This window comes from Cricetulus griseus (assembly GCF_003668045.3).
Source record: "Cricetulus griseus strain 17A/GY chromosome 1 unlocalized genomic scaffold, alternate assembly CriGri-PICRH-1.0 chr1_0, whole genome shotgun sequence".
Lineage (NCBI taxonomy): Eukaryota > Metazoa > Chordata > Mammalia > Rodentia > Cricetidae > Cricetulus > Cricetulus griseus.
The window spans coordinates 212,818,777-212,834,174 of NW_023276806.1; the positions used below are offsets into that span (position 1 = coordinate 212,818,777).

The 15,398-nt window shown below is 38.6% G+C and overlaps 1 protein-coding gene across 1 annotated transcript in view; it reads left to right on the plus strand.

The window, feature by feature from the left end:
• The window catches only part of Vwde (von Willebrand factor D and EGF domains), a 78,977-nt gene that overhangs the window by 39,054 nt on the left and 24,525 nt on the right, over positions 1-15,398 (plus strand). The window contains exons 14-17 of the mRNA XM_035451400.1: positions 8,063-8,218; positions 8,322-8,426; positions 9,858-9,972; positions 11,890-12,140. Of these exons, the coding sequence (XP_035307291.1) occupies positions 8,063-8,218; positions 8,322-8,426; positions 9,858-9,972; positions 11,890-12,140 (627 nt within the window). The remainder of the gene's footprint in view (positions 1-8,062; positions 8,219-8,321; positions 8,427-9,857; positions 9,973-11,889; positions 12,141-15,398) is intronic.

Sequence of the window (15,398 nt, forward strand, 5' to 3'; positions counted from 1 at the left end):
GGATAGAGCATGCGCACATGTCTTCTCATCTTCTGTCTTCTATCATTTATGTATCTATGTTTCTGTCATCTACCTTCATCATCTTCATCTGTCTACTTGGTGTCTATCTAATCTACCATCTTCAAAGCTGATAATAATGTCTCCGATTCAAATGGGATGTCAGTGTTTACTCTAGTCTTTGTTCCTTATCTGTCTTTCTTCTCTTCACAGTTCTCATCATTCATAATATATAAACCCATTTGTCATTCTTTGTATATATTATATATATATATATATATATATATATATATTTGTATATATATATATTTAATACATATATGGATTTCAGATATTTTACCCTCTGCCTTTGAAAAGCAAATTTATAATATGACATAATGATATGACATCAAGTGATGTTCCCAAAATGATGGACACTATTTTCTTTGCCTTCCTGTTCACAGCAGTTATGTATTTCATTGTAATGCAATTAGTTTAAATATTTGTATTTCTCTTTGAGTTTCCTACACATTCTAGTTTATAAACATGAAAAATTATTTAGAGAATATCTGAAACAGTATCATAATTCTAATAGTTGGATCTGTCTGAAAGATGTATACAGAGAATTGTTCATTTCTTCTCTTCCTTATCACTCATTTTTCCCATTGTCCTTTATTGTTCTGAGTAATGGGTTCTTACTACCTCTTATTTGTATACTCTTCTCTCCATATCCTGACCTACGTGCCCATTGTAATTTTCTGGTTAGCCCTCACTATATTTCTTTTGTACAAAGCACACATAAACACTTCCTATTTTATGTAAAGAATAGAACACCATTGCCTACAGTTCTTTTCTACTGTTATAGTAATAATTTCAACAAGTCTTAGTCTATGTTGTGGCCCGGCTTGCCACAGCTTTAACCCACGACAGCCATGAGGTTCTACCTGAGTGGGGGATGTGTGTACTTGGAAGTTTCCAGGAATGCAATGACGATAAAGACCAAACACAGGCATCTTGTCATCTTCAGAGAGCTCTCAGTTCCATGTTGTGGAACTAGAGCCATTCATTTATTAATCATCTTTTCTGGTGTTCCTTAACCACCATGCTAACACTATGAGGCAACCATTTCTCCCTTTGTTCTCCTCTCTCCCTCTGGCCCTTGCCCGCTTTGTTGTCTCCTTCTGTTCTCATCCATTACTCACAAATCTCTAGCCCTAGGCCAAGGTGAGGAGGGCCTATCCAGATGCTTAGGCCCATACAGATGTAAAATAAGAGGCATATTACCCTCAGGCCAGGTAAAGTTACAGCCTGGTGTTAATTAACAATACAATGGTGACTCGGAGTTTCCTGGCACCATCACTGTTTATGTCAGCCAGGGCCTGAACCCAGAATATTCCATAACAGGGATATTAGGTCCCCCACAAGTCTAGATATCCAGTCACTTGATCCATCATTTCTTTCATTCTTTCCACTAAAAGCCCAGCCCAGCATTTAACCTGCTGATGTATAGCATTAAGACCAACCAGAAACCCTGTGAGTAGAGGGCTTTCTGACCTAGTTCTTCTCCCCTTCTGTGAGCACCTTAAACCTCCCCTTAATCTCTTCGCTTATTACAGATCACGATGTTTTGTACCTCCTTCCTTTTCACATACTGATCACCCCAGCTATGTTGGATTTCTCCTGTTATCCTCCAGGAAGAGAGAATAACTTCCCCTGCTCCTCTGAAGACTTCTTGACTAGATAGACTTGGGCTTTTGTATTATACCTTATTTCAATCTCAGTTATCAAAACAAAATGATAAATTCTATGTCTTTGCTATTGTGTTTTCCCTCATAAGAATACCAGTAGCAAGCGTGTGTATGTGTATAAGACTGGACACACAGGATTCGATAGATATGGCTTAAATACAATACACATTTGTGAACCCCTCAAAAATTAAAATACTTAAAAAGAATATCTCCAGCACATAATAAGCACTCACAAAATATTGAATATAAAGAATGTGGAGCTATATTCATCACTTGGGGTCTACCTTTTCATAGAGGGATAGAACTCATATCTTGAGGATGAGACATTGGCTGCAGTCTGATTTCACACAGGAAATCAAGAGATATTACATCCTTTAAGCATGGCTATAATGTGAGCCTTGAGACATTCCTGTCATTTCTCCTCTGCTAAAGGAACCCACTGACATATTTCCTATAACAGACTTCTCCTCCATGACTATAGATATCTGCAGAACTTCAGGCTGTCAATCACCAAGTCTTCAAAGCTAGGTAGACTCTGTTCCACACACACTGGAGAGATGTCTCTGTCCTTGCTCTTTCCTGCTGACCTAAAATGCTGAGGCACTATCAAGTTGTATGGCCAATGCTACATGTTTGAAAATCTTTGTGCAATCAAAATGTGTTTTTATAAATATGAATTCAAATGGTGTCAACAAACTATGTCCTTCTAGTTTTTGATATAGGTGTCAGTGCTCAGAAAATTATTCTGCCCCTTCCTCTTCACACACCAAGACATTTTACAGTCCATAAAATAATACCCAACATGTAAGTTAAGCATGCTATCCCAATGGTATTAAGTAGGATAACTGGATAGAAATCTACTCAAATGGCATAAACTAGATTAAGCAAAAAGAGACATTTTACTGAGGATAGTGTATGTCTTAGAGAACCAAAGGAAAGAATGTATTTGAATCCTCGGGGGGGGGGAAATATTTTTTTGTAATTTTTTTATTAGTTTAAATTAGGAACAAGCTGGCTTCACGTGTCAATCCCTTCTCCTTATCTCTCCCCTCCCACCACCCCTCCCCCTCCCCCCAACTTACTCCCCACCCCATCCACCCTCCATCCCCCCAGGCAGGGTAGGGCCCTCAACAGGGGCTCCTCTGTACAGGCCAGCTGTTTCTGTGGGTTTCACCCCTTTACCGACCCCTTTGATCTTCATTCTTCTCTCTCTGCAACTAAGTTCCAGAGTATTTCAGTATCTGTGGGTGTCTGCCTCTGTTTCCATCAGCCACTGGATGAGGGCTCTAGGATGGCATAAGAAGTAGTCATCAGTCTCATTATAAGAGAAGGACATTTAGGTTATCCTCTCCACCATTGCCTAGATTGTCAGTTCGTGTCATCATTGTATTTCTCTGGAAATCTCCCTAGGGCCAGATCTGTCCTCGGACCTATATTGGCTCCCTCTAATATGGTATCTCTCATCCTGCTTTCTTCTATTCTACCCCCAACTCAATATTTCTGCTTCTCCATTTGATCCTCTCCTCTCCTTTTCTCCTCCTCTCATTCTGGAAGCTCCCTCCCACCTGCCCTCATGATCCCAATTATCTCAGGAGTTCCTGCCCCTTCCCATTCCTGGAGTCCATGCATTTTCCCCTTAGAGTCCTTGTTGCCTAGTTTCCTTGGTGAAGAGTATTGTAGGACGGTAATCTTTTGCTCTATGTCTAAAATTCACATATTAGTGAGTACATACCATGTTTGCCTTTTTGTGACTGGGCTACCTCATTCAGGAAGGTTTCTTCTAGTTTTATCAATTTGCCTGCAAATTTCAAGATTCCATTGATTTTTTTCTGCTGAATAGTACTCCATTGTATAAATGTACCACATTTTCTCTATCCATTCTTCAGTTGAGGGCCATCTAGGTTGCTAACAGTTTCTGGCTTTTAAAAACAGTGCTGCTATGAACATGGTTGAACATATGTCCTTGTTGTATGGATGTGCATTATTTGGGTATATGCCCAAGAGAGGAATTGCTGGATCTTGGGGTAGACTGATGCCCATTTTTCTGAGGAACTGCCATACTGATTTCCAAAGTGGTTTTACAAGATTTCACTCCCAGAAGCAATGAAGAAATGTTCCTTTTTCTCCACATCCTCTCCAGCATACATTGTCATTGGTGTTTTTGATTTTAGCCATTCTAGCCGGTGTAAGATGGTATCCCAGAATTGTTTTGAGTTGCATTTCTCTGATGACCAAGGATTTTGAACACTTTCTTAAGTGTCTTTCAGCCATTTCAGATTCTTCTGTTGAGAATTCTCTATTTAGTTCTGAACCTCACTTTTTAATTTCATTGTTTGGTGTTTTGGTGGCTAGCTTCTTGAGTTCATTGTATATTTTGGAAATCAGCCCTCTGTGAGATGTGGGGTTGGGGAAGATCTTTTCCCATTCTGTGGGCTGTTTTGTCTTACTGACTGTTTCTTTTGCCTTAAAGAAGCTTCTCAGGTTCAGGAGGGCCCATTTATTAATTGTCTGTGCTACTGGTGTAATGTTCAGGAAGCAGTCTCCTGTGCCAATTCATCCAAGGATATCTCCCACTCTCTCTTCTAGAAGATTCAGTGTGGCTGGGTTTATGTTGAGATCTTTAATCCATTTGCACTTAAGTTTTGTGCATGGTGACAGATATGGATCTATAGCAATTTCTGCATGTCCAAATCCAGTTGTGCCAGCACCATTTGTTGAAGATGTTATCTTTCTTCCATTGTATAGATTTAGTATCTTTGTCAAAAATAAGATGTTCATAGGTGTATGGGTTAATATCATGGTCTTCAATTCAATTCCGTTGGTCTATCTGTCATTTTTGTACCAATACCAAGCTGTTTTCAGAACTATGGCTCTATAATAGAGCTTGAAGTCAGGGATGGTGATGCCTCCAGAAGATCCTTTATTGTACAGAGTTGTTTTGGCTATCCTGGGTGTTTTGTTTTTCCATATAAAGTTGAGTATTGTTCTTTCAAGGTCTGTGAATGATTGTGTTGTGATTTTGATGGGGATTGCCTTGAATCTGTAGATTACTTTTGGCAAGATTGCCATTTTTACTTTGTTGATTCTACCTACCCAAGAGCATGGGAGATCTTTCCATTTTCTGGTATCTTCTTTAATTTCTTTCTTTAAAGTCTCAAAGTTCTTATTGTACAGGTCTTTCACTTTTTTGGTTAGTGTTACCCCAAGATATTTTATGTTGCTTGTGGATATTGTGAAGTGTGAAGTTTCTCTGATTTCTTTCTCATTGGATTCATCATCTGTATGTAGTAGGACTACTGATTTTCTTGAGTTAATTTTGTATCCTGCTACCTTGCTGAAGGTGTTTATCAGCTGTAGGAGTTCCCTGGTAGAGTTTTCCTGGTCACTTATATAGACTATCATATCTTCTGCAAATAGTGAAAGTTTGGCTTCTTCCTTTCCAATTTGTATCCTTTTGATCCCCTTTTCTTGTCTTATTGCTCTAGCTAGAACTTTGAGTAATATTGAAGACATATGGAGAGAGTGCCTTGTCTTGTTCCTGATTTTAGAGGAATCACTTTAAGTTTCTCTCCATTTAGTTTGATGTTGGCTATTGGTTTGGTGTATATTGCTTTTATCATGTTTAGATGTGTTCCTGTTATTCCTGTTCTCTCCAAGATCTTTTTCATGAAGGGATGTTGGATTTTGTCAAAGGCTTTTTCAGCATCTACTGAGATGATCATGTGGTTTTTCTTTTTCAGTTTGTTTATATGTTAGATTACATTGATGGATTTTTGTACATTGAACCATCTTTGCATCCCTGGGATGAAGCCTACTTGATCACAGTGGATGGTATTTTTGATGTGTTCTTGGCTTAGATTCCCCAATATTTTGTTGAGTATTTTTTTGCATCAATGTTCATGAGGATATTGGTCGGTACTTCTCATTTTCAGTTGTATCATTGTGTGGCTTGGGTATCAAAGTCATTGTAGCCTCGTAAAAAGAGTTTGGCAATGTCCCTTCTGCTTCTATTTCATGGAACAATTTGAGAAGTTCTGGTGTTAGCTCTTGTTTGAATTTCTGGTAGAATTCTGCAGTGAAGCCATCTGGCCCTGGGCTTTTTTTGGTTGGGAGACTTTTATGACTGCTTCTATTTTATTAGGGGTTATAGGTCGATTTAAACTGCCTATCTGTTCTTAGTTTAATTTTGTTAAGTGATATCTACCCAGAAAATTGTCCATTTCCTTTAGATTTTCCAATTTTGTGGAGTACAGGTTTTCAAAGTATGACCTGATGATTCTCTGGATTTATATTTATATTTATAATGTCTGTTGTTATATCCCCCATTTCGTTTCTGATTTTGTTAATTAGCATGCTCTCTCTCTGCCTTTTGGTTAGTTTGCATAGAGGTTTGTCTATCTTGTTGATCTTCTCAAAGAACCAACTCTTTGTTTCATTGATTCTTTGTAATGTTTTCCTAGTTTCTACTTTGTTGATTTCAGCCCTCAGTTTGATTATTTCCTGGCATCTACTCCTCCATGATGAGTTTGCTTCTTTTTGCTCTAAAGCTTTCAGTTGTTCTGTCAACTCTCTAATGTGACTTTTCTCCAGTTTCTTCATGTGGCACTTAGTGCTAAGATCTTTCCTCTTAGCACTGCTTTCAGAGTGTCCCATAAGTTTGGGTATGTTGTGTCTACATTCTCATTAAATTCTAGGAAGTCTTTAATTTCTTTTTTTATGTCTTCCTCAACCCAGCATGGTGTGATCGGTTGTTAATTCAATTTCCACAAATATGTAGGTTTTCTGCAATTTGTATTGCTGTTGAATCTAACTTTAAAGCATGTTGATCTAATAATATAGAGGGGGTCATTTCAATTCTTTTGTATCTGTGGAGGTTTGGTTTGTTGCCAACTATTTGGTCAATTTTAGAGATGGTTCCATGTGGCGCTGAGAAGAAGGTATATTCTTTTGTGTTTGGATATAATGTTCTATAGTTATCTGTTAAACTCAGTTGGGTCATAACTTCTGTTAGATCCTTTGTTTCTTTGTTAAGTTTCTGTCTGGTGGTCCTGTCTGGGGTGAAAGAGGAGAGTTGAAGTCTTCTACTTTAAGTGTGTGTGGTTTTATGTGTGGTTTGAGCTTTAGTAATGTTTCTTTTACAAATGTGGGTGCCTTTGTATTTGGGGCTTAGATGTTTAGGATTGAGTTCATCTTGATGTACTTTTCCTGTGATGAGTATGAAATGCCATCTTTGTCTCTTTTGATTGCTTTTAGTTTAAAGTCTAATTTGTTAGATATTAGGATTGCTACACCAGCTTGTTTCTTGGGTCCATTTGATTGGAAAATCTTTTTCCCAACCATTTACTCTGGGGTTTTGCCTGTCTCTGAAGTTGAGGTGTGTTTCTTGTACACAGCGGAAGGATGGATTCTGTCTTTGTATCCATTCTATTAACCTGTATCTTTTTATAGGCAGGTTAAGACCATTGACATTGAAGGATATTAATGTCCATTGAGTGTTGGTTCTTGTTTGTTTTGGATTTATTGTTGGTGGTGGGCTCAGCCTCTAGTGTCAGCTGGATGGCAGAGGATGGTAGGTGGACAAGGGGGGTGTGTCTGGTCTCAGAGTGGGCCTTCCCGGTCTGGGCAGATGGGCTCAGGCAGAAGCTAGCAGGGGTTGGTGGGGGAGGTTGGGGAGCAGAGCAGCACCCAGACTCACCTGAGGCACAGGTGCCTGCTGCAGAACCGGGAAAAATTTTAACTTAGGACTTGGATGCCACAAAAAAAAAAGTGTGTACAAAATTGTATACATGCACATCTGTTTTTAGTTCTTCTATTTTTGTAGGCTTCATTTTAACTTTACTAATGCTAAAATTTTTCAAATAGTTGAAGCGCTAACCTCTCTTAGTTATTCCTCTGGACCAGTCAATGGTCATATAAGAACATAAATGCCCAGTGGGTACCAACTGGAGATTTGTTCCAAGGAAATGAATTTAGGAAATTTTGTAGAAGAAACTCTTACATGGAAAAAATTCTACCATGTGCCAACACATACTCCATTGCTTTGCTTCTTGCTTTGAAATCCATTGTTGGGTGAATAATTATACATAACCAACCTTGGCAACTTTTATGGGTAGAACCTATCAGTAATGTATGCTTTGAGAGCAGGTTTATTTATTACCAATTTATAATGTATATTTCTTATTATTCTGAATAAAACTTTCAATGTGATTTTTTCTAATTATTTATCCCATCATATGGGATATATGTTTTAATATTTCTATGTTGACTATATGTAATTTAGTAACAAAGGTACATCCACAATTTATAAACATTAAATTGACTTTTCATTATACCTTCAGTATGATGGTAGCAAGTGGGTGCCTGGAGTAAGTGTGTACACCCAGACAGTCTTTCAAGACAGTGGAATGGTTGATTGTCAGCTGGCAACAGATGACAGGCATTCTGATACCATGGATCTGATGGGGGAGAAATCCTTTGCAAAGTTGCAATTAAAGGTAACAAATAAAAGATATCATTTAATGCATAAACAAAATTTCATAGTGAATTGATGGACAATGTTTACAAAATATAATCATATTGTAAAACTATATCTCACAGGTATCTAACGATGGCTATACATTCAGTAATCCCAAGATAATGACCATATATGATGGTGCTTGTCAAGTCTGTGGTCCCTATGAAATTGACTCATGCATTATGAAGGTATATATCTGATTTTCATAGCATATAATACATATATTCATATGTCTTTGGCATATTACTGTACTTTTCCCACCTTATGCTAATGACATAGACAAATTCTTACCTTACATTTATGTTAGTCTAACAAGAGCTTCTTGTAGCTCTTGTTAAAGTGGCAGAATATTTTTTCTCTGAAACATTGAAGGAAAAGGTTGAGAAAATAGCAAATAGTTGTAATTCTATCACTTGGGAGTTGGAGACAGAATGATCGAAAGTTTAGGGTTGTTCCACCATGTAGGAAAGCCAAGGCTACACGAGACTCTGCCCCTCTTCTCTGTAACCCTCCCGAGGAATCAGAGAAAGAAAATCATATTGAATCATTCAGTCATGTGGCCCTAAGTACATTGTTTCTCCTGTAGAAACATTTTTTTCAGTAAGATTTGTCTTTGTGATTAACTCATCTTTCCTATAGCAAATGGCTTGTATTTCAAAAGGGTTAATAAAATGTATCTAATGCTTTTACTGAAAGTTGTATTGGTTTTGTTTGTTTTTGCTTTTTACTTTTTTCTTTGGTTACCTACAGGGCTTTGTTACATGAAAATTGATTACTCGGTAAATACCATGGACCTAATATCATTCAACTCTTCTAAATCTAAGAACATAAAACTAGTATCCAAACATATGAAAATAAAATATCTTGTACTCTTTCTTTATTTTTCTTGAGATAAGCATCCAGAGTACAAGAAATTTTAGTTGTAGAAAGTGATTTGTTTTTATTTTATTTAGAATATTTTGTTTCTGATTGTTTAAATGCACTTTTAATGATGACTTTCAAGGTTGTCATGTCCTCTCAGCTATTTGTTCTATCCTATAGCATTGTAAATTGGTATCAATAGAGTTGTTACAAAACAAGCAAAAATGATAAAAAAAATGTCAATCTTTTGAGGAAGTTAAAGTATATTGCACTCCACTGCTTTCTCCTTGTGGCAGCATCACTATCAGTGATTCTTGTAGCTATATCTATTATGCAGTGAAGGTAATTATGACCTGAATCTGGGATAGTAGTGGAATTCAAAGTACAAAGTAGGCTACAAAGGGAAACAGAATGTAACTATAAATTAATGTCATTCTTTTAGATATACAGGAAAATGCCATTTTTATTAATAAACCACTGCCAGGAGGAGCTGACAGACAAAAATGGTGACTGTACTTACTGTTATTGTTGAGCGATGTGATAGTCTTTCATGACTTACCTGCATTTTTTGTTCTCCCAATTAATCTGTTCTATTGATTTTTACATACCATGAATAATTTGTTTTCAAAGAGGTATTTGTGTTGAGTTTATGAAACTCTTTCCAAATCCAAGTATGTACGCTGCACTTCCCATTTCTAGCTTCTCTGTATTAGGCATTGGATTTCTTATTGATATTTTCTTTTTTCAAATTCCACTAGGATAATATTTGTGTTATTGATGGTCTCTGCTACACTGAAGGGGATAAAAACCCTGCCAGCTCTTGTTTGACTTGTAGACCACAAATATCAAACTCTACTTGGTCATTTTTAGACAGTAAGTCTTCTTTACTAATTCAACTATTTCTTATACAAAAGTTTTAAGGTGATTTAAGCTGTAACTGATACTTATGTATTTCAGATGGATGAACAATGTATTTAATTCAGGATCTTTCATTACTTTGTAAATTTCTTTGCTTTAAGAAAACAAAAGACAGGAGCATGGTTTTATACATGACATCAAACACCAAATAACATTTTGGTTAACAGTAAGCTTCACGTGTGTTTATATTACCAAATAATTTCACAGCTGTCTTAATTTGTGACTATGCACTACAGATGATACCATGATAAAACTGATTAGTAATGTATTTCTTAGAACTTATTCTAATGTTAAGTGATACATGACTATATGTAATTTATATCATCATACTGTAATAGATTATAAGATATATATTTAAACAATTAATAGTGAAACAGTGTTTTAATTGTTCATGGAGGAAAGAAATGGGATTTCTTAATTCACACCATTTTCTAAGTCTAGCTTCACTTTGTTCAGTTTTATGACAAAGAATTTAGGTATTTCAGCTCCAACAGACATGAATTTGTCATTTGCTATTTAAGGTATTTAGACTCAGTAATCTATAAAGTGCTTTTCAATACTCTTTTTCTATGATTCTATTAATATAATCCTGTGTACAGATACATTTAGATACATACATTGTTCCATTCAAATGGTAGCACAAATTGAGGTCACATAACATAACTTCACTTTCCCAAGCACTATGGTAATTTTGTGTGAGTATCTGACTTCTTTCCTCATGTGGTGATCAGGTGCTATTAGGTACATGGATTAGTAAGATATAGCTAGACATGATTCTCAGAGACTATATAATTTTTTCAGAAGCAATAAAACTTAATATTTACACAGTAGTTTGTGATATTATACACATGATTGTGTATGTAAACTCCATTGCTTTGTTAGAAAAACATCATATTCACCACTTAGGATCCAGATTTACAGAATATTAGCCAAAGGAAAAACCGGTGAAGGAGATAAAGAAAATGGAGACTACCTTCTGAGTTGGAGTCAGTCTTTTAATGACTATAGTATGACAGATTTGTAAATAAGCCATAGTGTTCAATGATATAAGGAGTCTTAAAATAAGCCTTATGAGGAGGATGAGGGTAATAAGATCAATAGTGAAACTGCCTTTGAAGGTATACAGGCATAGACAGGGAGCCGGAACTGGGGTCTCTTGGCATCAGAGCATCCCATGTACACATAATGTGTTTGCAATCTAGATGCCATAGTGAGGTTGGTTTACTTACTTACATTTAACTAGCAGTTGAGAGAAGTACATATACTAAAACAAAGACAGCATAAATTATATTTTCAATGCTTTCTGCATATAAAGGGAACATTCTCTATTCCTGACACAGCTTCACTACAGTGTGAGCTTGGCCACTGGAAGAGACTGAGAGGAACAGGAGTTTGGTGTGACTCTTCACTCCCAATTGTTACAAGTGGGAAAGTACGTAGAATAAAGAAACCTTATGGATTTGGATGGAGGGTATAATGACAGGATGTTATGGGAGGTGCCACAGGAGAAAGTGAGCTGAAAGAGCAAGTGCCCACAGATAGAGAGTCTAAGAGTACCCAGGATCCCCAGGAAATGGAATGGTCACCACAAAGTTATATAAGACAAAATAGGAGTGTCTCCATCCCAAAGAGTGAAAAGATGCCTATATGTGCTATGCAGTATACAAAATCTTTGTAGATTTCCTTGGCAAAACTCACCCTGAACCTGTCAGTTACGTTTACATTTACACAGAATGGAATAATTTTTAAAAAAACAATCACAACAACAAAACAACTAATAGAACTTTAAGCAGTTAAGTCCTTATTAGACTCTTGTTCCTGTGGGAACCATCAGAATCATGATTCTCTATCTTCCTACTTTCTCTGTTACAGACAACCAGCCCCCTGTAATTCAAGCACTGCAAGACAAATTACAGGCATTTTACGGAGAAGACTTTGAATACCAGTTCATGGCCTGGGATCTGGAAGGCTCTGAGATACATTTTACACTGGATGCCGGTCCTGATGGAGCAGGCGTTTCCTCTGAAGGACTTCTTACATGGAAAACAGAGTCACTGACTCCTCAGAGATTCATTCTCCGTCTTAGGGATGACTGCGAGGCTGAAACTACAGTCACAGTAGAGGTCATAATTAAAATTTTATATATGTCACTGGCTCTTTTATAAATACAACCACTTTACTTTAAACCCAAGCACAAGACGTAGTCTTAATATCAGAGAGCAATGAAGTCACTCAGTGTTGCATGTCTGACTTTTGCTTGTAGCAGCAAAGCACCTTAGAGAAATTTTTAATCATTTGTCTAAACTGATAGCTGACATTGTACTCTGTACTTGATAGACAAGGGTAAAAAATCTCACTCATTTCCACTCCCGTGCAAGTCCTAACTAAAACTGCCCCGTCCCTCGAGGCTCCAGTAATTTGTGAGTCCGAGGTGGATCACGCATGCAACTAATGGGCGGGAAAGAAAGAGCGGGACCAAGCAGATTCCATTGTCAAGGCCACTTTATTGAAACCAAGGGGATTTTTAAAGAGAAAGGAGGAGCAGAGGAAAAAGGAGGTGGGGGGGGAGGGATGAGTTAATTGTTCTCAGGCAGGTTGTTTATCTCAAGCACTAACTAAGGAAATGGGGGAGGGGATAGGTGTTAGTTGCTTCTCAGGCAGGTGTCCAGAATCTCCTGTGATAAGGGAGTGGGATGCTAGACTTGCTGGCGTCTATCTAGGCATAGGGGGTCACCAAGGCTGGCTTCTGACATCTCCTCCTACTAAGTATAATAAAATGGATCATCTGGCTTAGGTGATGGGCACCCGCATCCAGGACCCTATGTTTTATGATATTGTCATTTATATGACAGTGAGGGGTAGTGCCTCTCTCTGTTTTAGGTTACGTGAGATGCATTTGTCCCCAGCACTCCGAAGACCCTTCATAAGGCTATCAGCTCGGGAGTGCTTTGGAGTGGGCATCTGGGGGTCAGTCTCACGCTAAACCCGTCATGGAGGACGCTACAGCTGCTGTGAAGGGTCGGCATCTGGCTTGCAGCATCACGATACATTCCCGTCACGGATGGCTCCAAGGCCAAGGAAATCAGGAGGTTCGATGTTCGAGGCCTGAAAAATCCAGTCCTTTAGGACTGGGGGGAGGGTTCTTGTCATCAGGCAGCTCAGAATCTAATGCCTCCAGGCAATGGTAGTGGACCTGAGACTTAATGAATCTGCTTAGTAGAGGTAGAGGTGACAGTTTAAGTAGTCAATCCAGTAGAACAGGCAAGGTAGGAATTAAATGCCTGCAATTCCCTCAGAAAAGGGAGGGGTGGAAGAATAGCAGACCCAAGAGTCCTCTATAAGGGGGTGGTTGGCTTGATGAAGGGCCTGAACAGTAGGGTTAACTAAGGAGAGAATAAGGTCAGAGGGAGCTCCTGGGGGAAAAATGGTCAGGGGTTCCCTAGTCTGGAGAGGCCCCTAAGGCTAAAGCACATAAGTCAACTATCAGGGGGAAATAGGAGGGGGTGGTCGCAATAGCTGTGAAGGCGTTGGCAGCATCAGTTGGCAGCATCACTGGCTGGTTGATGATCATCCAGGTGTAGTTGTAGATCTGATAAGGGCTTCCAGTGGCAATGGCAATCGAAGGTGGGAACACACAAGTAGCCAAAAAGACAGCATCTTTTATCTAGAATTAAGCAGAATTAGAAGGCTTCTCAGGGGCTTCCCCTGGGTGGATTATATAGTTTTAAAAGGCATTTAGGCAACCATCTAGCATTATTGGCCTGATTATTAAAACCCATGCATGTCCTTTTCCCCAAATGAGGACCGGATCTGGTCCATGCCATTTATAAGTTAGGGGATCTTTCCATAAGGCTTGAGCATAATTTTGAGCCGTTCATGGATGCCAGAGGCGATCCATGGCTGATTTTTCTGTAGCATCATACATGAGGAAATTTAGCACAGACAATGCATGGCATAGAACTCCTCCTCCTCAGGCAACCTGGTGGTCGCCTGCTCTCTGGAGGTCACCATATTGATGGTGAACTTAGTGCGGACACCCGATCAGCATAGTGCACTACAGCCCAGAACTCCTGGACTCAAATGATCTGTCTCAGCCTTCTGAGTGCTGGGATTAAAGGCATGCCATCAGCCTGGCCCGTGCGTCCCTGCAGGCTCAGGAGCCACCGCTCCCTGGGATGTGGGCTCGCCGCATGTCTACAGAAGTGTGGAGCTACAGAAGCACAGAGGCAGGCGCTTCACTCCCCCAAGTCAGCGTCATGCCGCATCCCCAAGGGCCCAGTTGTCCCCGCTGCTAGCCCGGGTTCGGCAGGCAGGTCCACGCGCATTGGATGGGACTAGGCCATATGGGCTGTTCCGGTAGCACCGGTCTGGGGAATTAAGCACAAAATTCCTGGAAAACACCTGGAAAGCTTTGCTAGTATATCCAGACCCATTATCTGTTTTTATAACTTTTGGCATTCCCATGTAAGCAAAACATCTTAAACAGTGACTTATAACATGCCTGGTGGCGTCTCCTGTTTGTGGAGTGGCACATTTTTAACTTGCCAAACTCTGTAATGTGAGTCACATCCATTTGCCATAAATGGTTGGGGAGCAGGCCTTGAGGATTCATCCTTAAATTAGCCATAGCCATATTGTGGACATATTCCTCATTGTTTGATGATTTGACCAGCAGTCTCTCTGGTTACACCAAATTTCTTACTTAGACTTGCTATTATGATGAAGAAAGTTAGAAGCCTGTCAAGCTTTTTCTATTTAAGGCAAATCAACTGATTTTGTTAATCAGATAATTCATTCCATTTGGCCAGTAATCAGGGAAAGACCTATTTAAAAGGTTCCCCGTGTGACCCATAAACATGATATTCTTAGGTGAATAACATTTTGAATTTGTTTAAATAATATTCTGACTTGACTATTACTAGACCCTGTGTATGGGACTGTTTCTGTTACCTTATAAGCCTTAAATATATAGTGACTGTCAGTATACAAAGTAAATGAATTATTTACCAGGATCTGTAAGACTATTGCAACAGCTTGTAGTTTGATTATTTGAGCTGAAGCCAGAGCTGTCTGTTCTATTTCTTTTTATTAATGACCTATGCAAGTAACTCTCCCAATAGAACTATTGGTAAAAATTAACATAGCATATTTTTATAGGAATGCTTTTTACAATTTTGGAAATACAAAAGGATGCATAGTGCAAATTGTAACAGTCCATGAGCTAGAAATTGATTACCAATTCTTCCTGAAAATTGAGCAAAGGCAATCGCCTATGACTCATTGTTCTGAAACCATCAATTAAACTGTTGCTTAGAGTAGGAGACATGTATCATACTTGGTTTTCTCCTAAACTACTTCCTAAAATCTATATGGCATTTCTG